Below are 4,573 nucleotides of genomic sequence, written 5' to 3' on the forward strand. Positions count from 1 at the left end.
TAAAACAGAATCCTTTTTTGTTTACTTCGTCGTTAGTTGCATTTGTAAGCAAACTGCCTCGATTTCTTACATGCATAGATTAAACACAGTCAGAAAAGATTTTTTTTATGTAGCAGATACTGGTTCCGTCCACCACAACCTAATAAAAAAAATTGCAGTCTTGTTAGATCTTTTCAATGGGGATTTCTGAGTCTAGTCTCAGCTTGAGACAGAATCAAGCTTATCTATAAAAGCCTATTTCTCCCTTCATCTTTCAGGCAATACTTGCTAGCTCTTGCACTTCTTTTTTAGATAGAGAGATTGAAAATGACGAGAAGCATCCTCGTTGTTGCCTTCCTCTGCTTAGCTGTTTCTCTTTCCTTCGCTTATGATCCAAGTCCACTTCAGGACTTGTGTGTTGCAGACCTTAACAGCACTGGTACTTCCTCAGTTATCTTCTTCTCTCCATTGTTCTGTTGTTTATATTACACCATTTTGCTGCTTCTTGTAACTTGTAATCATTGTGCTAACTGGATTGTATTCTTTTGCAGTTCGAGTAAATGGGTTTGTGTGCAAGGACCCCATGCGCGTCAGGGCCAAGGATTTCTTCCTCGACGGACTGGACAAAGTGAGAACCCCAACAAATGCCGTTGGGTCTACTGTGACGCCTGTGAATGTTATGCAGATTCCTGGTCTCAATACCCTGGGCATCTCCATGGTTCGGATAGACTACGCTCCATACGGCCAGAATCCCCCTCACACGCACCCACGGGGTACGGAGATTTTGACAGTCCTGGAGGGCACGCTCTTCGTTGGCTTCGTCACCTCCAACCCAGATAATCGCTTCATAAGCCAGCTACTGCACAAGGGTGATGTGTTCGTCTTCCCCATCGGGCTCATCCATTTCCAGTTCAATGTGGGGAAAACTAGTGCAGTCGCGATCGCAGGTTTGAGCAGCCAAAACCCGGGTGTCATCACCATTGCAGATGCTGTTTTTGGATCAGACCCGAAGATTTCTGCTGATATTCTGGCTGGAGCCTTCCAGGTGGACAAGAAGATAATTGATGTCATACAGTCCAAGTTTTGAGGTGGAGACGCCCTGTTCTCAATGGTTGAATAATGAGACTATCTCTGAAGCTGCTGCAGAGTGGATGCAGAGTTCGGTTGATAGAGAAGCTGTTGTGGGTTTACATTTTATATTTTGCTACGTTATTGTCAATAAAGAAGTTTGTTTTTCTTCTGAAGCTACAGAATCTTGATTAGGCTTAGCTAACAATCATAGATCATCGTAAAGGTTTTGATCGATTAATAATGCATAATGGCTATAATTTTTGTTAGAAATGACTTACAGTTTGGGAGTCTACACTCAGTTAAAAATCCCTTGCCCCCCCTTTTCCGATGATTGTAAAACCTAATATATATATAAAGACCTTACAATCCTTAAAAATTAAAGATACTTTTTGGAATTATGTTTCTGTGCATTTGTGTATTTCCATTTTTGGATGTTCAACTTTTTTTCAAATCCAAACTTAAGTTTTCTCTCTACCTTTTTTCTCGTAAAAAGAATATAAGGAAAATAGATCACAACAAAATAAAAATTTTATAGTTTATGTATTAAAAAAAAATTGAAATCTATAATAAATGTAAGTGAAGAAAATATTTTTACGCACTAAAAATATACACATAAGTTTTGTTTTCCATGTTCGGGAAATTCCACTAGTACAATCCCTATTAGCCTGGAATTTTATGAGAAAGAGATTTCTAATTAATCCTAACATGTTTTAAATATGGATATGCATGCCTGAAAAATGTTGAAGATGCAAATGACCTAATGATACAAAAATTTCAAGGAGTAGAAAAAATTAAATATTCAAGTTAACGTGTGTTGGGATATTTACCCGAGCCAAACAACCCACTTTTTGCCAATTTACAAAAAAGCTGACCTAACAATCATAGATTATTGTTAAGGTTTTTATCGATTAATGCGTAACAACTACAATTTTTGTTAGAAATGACTTATGGTTTGGGAATCAACACTTAGATAAAAATCCTTCGCCCCCTTTTTCGATGATTGCAAAACCTAATATTTATAAAAAAACTAAAAGAGTTTACAATCCCTTAAAATTATAGGTACTTTTTGGAATTATCTCTCTCTGCATTTGTGCATTTCCATTTTGGATGTTAATTTTTTTTTCAAATCCAAACTAGATTTTTCACTCTCTCTCTTTCTCTTAAACACAAGGATATGGCAAAAATATCACAAGAAAATGAAAATTTTAGAGTTCATGTATGAAAAAAATTGAAAACTATAATAATTGTAAATGAAGAAAAACTTTTCACGCACTAAAGATGAACACCATAGTTTTGTTATCCATGTTCAGTAATTCCACTAGTACGACCGCTAATAGCATGAAAATTTATGAGAAAGAGATTTCTAATTAATCCTAACATGTTGTAAATTTGGATATGCATGGCTGAAACATCTTGAAGATACAAATGAACTAATGATCCAAAAATGTCAAGGAGTAGAAAAAATTAAATTCTCAAGTTAACGCGATGCGATATTTACCCGAGCAAAATAAGCCACTTTTTGCCCATTTAAAAAAAGCTGACCTAACAATCATAGATCATCGTAAAAATTTTGATCGATTAATGATACGTAACAGCTATACTTTTTGTTAGAAATGACTTCTAGTTTGGTAGTCAACACTCAGTTAAAAATACCTCGCCCCCCTTTTTTCGATGATTACAAAACCTAATTTATAAAAAACTAAAAGAGTTTACAATCCCTAAAAATTACATATATTTTTTGGAATTATCTCTCTCTACATTTGTGCATTTCCATTTTGGATGTTCAAATTTTTTTCAAATCCAAACTTGAGTTTTCACTCTCCCTTTTTTCTCGTAAAAAAGAAGATAATGCAAATAGATCACAACAAATTGAAAATTTTAGAGTTTATGTATGCAAAAAAATGAAATCTATAATAAATGTAAGTGAAGAATTTTTTTTCTCGGATTAAAAATGAACACCAAAGTTTTCTTATCCATGTTTGGGAAATTCCACTAGTACAACCACTAGCTTGGAATTTTATGAGAAAAAGATTTCTAATTGATCCTAACATGTTTTAAATATGGATATGCATGCCTAAAACATGTTAAAGAAGCTAATGACCTAATGATCCAAAAATTTCAAGGAGTAGAAAAAAATTAAATTCTCAAGTCAACGTGATGTGGGATATTTACCAGAGCCATACAAGCCACTTTTTGCCCATTTACAAAAAGATGACCTTTAAAATCATAGATCATCGTAAAGGTTTTGATGGATTAATAATGTGTAATGGCTATAATTTTTGTAAGAAATGACTTATGGTTTGGAAGTTAACACTTAGTTAAATATCCCTCAACCCCCTTTTTCGATGATTACAAAACCTTATATATAAAAAACTAAAAGAATGTACAATCCAAAAAGATTACAAATACTTTTTGGAATTATCTCTCTCGGCATTTGTGCATTTCCATTTTGGATGTTCAATTTTTTTTCAAATCCAAACTCGAGTTTTCACTCTCCGTTTTTTCTCATAAACAAAAAGATAAGGCAAATAGATGATAAAAAAAAATTTAGAGTTTATGTACACAAAAAATTGAAAATTATTATAAATGTATGTGAAGAAATTTTGTTCACGCACTAAAAATGAACACCAAAGTTTTGTTATCCATTTTTTGGAAATTCCACTAGTACAACCCTAATAGCTTCGAATTTTATGAGAAAGAGACTTCTAATAAATCCTAATATGTTTTAAATATGGATATGTATGCCTGAAACATGTTGAAGATGCAAATGACCTAATGATCCAAAAATTTCAAGCAGTAGAAAAAATTAAATTCTCAAGTTAACGTGCATTGGGATATTTACCTGAGCCCAACAACCCACTTTGTACCCATTTACAAAAAGCTGACCTAACATTCATAGATAATAGTAAAGGTTTTGATTGATTAATGATGCATAACGGCTATAATTTTTGTTTGAAATGACTTATACTTTGGGAGTCAACACTCGATTAAAAATCCCTTGCCTCCTCTTTTTCGGTGATTGCAAAACCTAATATATTAAAAACTAAAAGAGTTTTCAATCTATAAAAAATACAGATACTTTTAGGAATTATCTCTCTTTGCATTTGTGTATTTTCATTTTGGATGTTCAACTTTTTTTAAATCCAAACTTGAGTTTTCACTCTCCCTTTTTTCTCGTAAAAAAATATATAAGGCAAATAGATCACAACAAAATGAAAATTTCAGAGTTTATGATTGAAACAATGTGAAATCTTTAATAAATGTAAGTGAAGAAAATTTTTTCACGCACTAAAAATGAACACCAAAGTTTTGTTATCCATGTTTGGGAAATTCCACTAGTACAACCCCTAATAGCTAGGAGTTTTATGAGAAAAAGATTTCTAATAAATCCTAACATGTTTTAAATATGGATATGCATGCCTGAAACAAGTTGAAGATGCAAATGACCTAATAATCCAAATATTTCAAGGAGTAGAAAATTTAAATTCTCAAGTTAACATGCGGTGAGATATTTACCTGAGAC

General features: G+C 33.0%; 1 protein-coding gene across 1 annotated transcript; it reads left to right on the top strand.

Moving 5' to 3' along the window:
• Nucleotides 1-306: 306 nt before the first annotated feature.
• On the top strand, nucleotides 307-1,223 carry LOC137955552 (germin-like protein 8-2). The gene is made up of 2 exons (XM_068802548.1): nucleotides 307-418; nucleotides 531-1,223. Exons 1-2 carry the CDS (start codon nucleotides 307-309, stop codon nucleotides 1,064-1,066), a joined length of 648 nt encoding a protein of 215 aa, XP_068658649.1. The 3' UTR covers nucleotides 1,067-1,223.
• Nucleotides 1,224-4,573: the final 3,350 nt, after the last annotated feature.

Source organism: Aristolochia californica, unplaced genomic scaffold (assembly GCF_029961685.1).
Source record: "Aristolochia californica isolate CCGP_79_NKW_82.1479 unplaced genomic scaffold, dmAriCali1.0.hap1 SCAF_2, whole genome shotgun sequence".
Taxonomy (NCBI): domain Eukaryota; kingdom Viridiplantae; phylum Streptophyta; class Magnoliopsida; order Piperales; family Aristolochiaceae; genus Aristolochia; species Aristolochia californica.

What these genes read in the sequence shown, in the direction of transcription:
- LOC137955552 (XM_068802548.1), top strand. Translation starts at nt 307, where the DNA reads ATGACGAGAAGCATCCTCGTTGTTGCCTTCCTCTGCTTAGCTGTTTCT. An exon ending in TGCAGACCTTAACAGCACTG is followed by an intron (nt 419 to 530) that starts GTACTTCCTCAG and finishes ATTCTTTTGCAG; the next exon opens with TTCGAGTAAATGGGTTTGTG.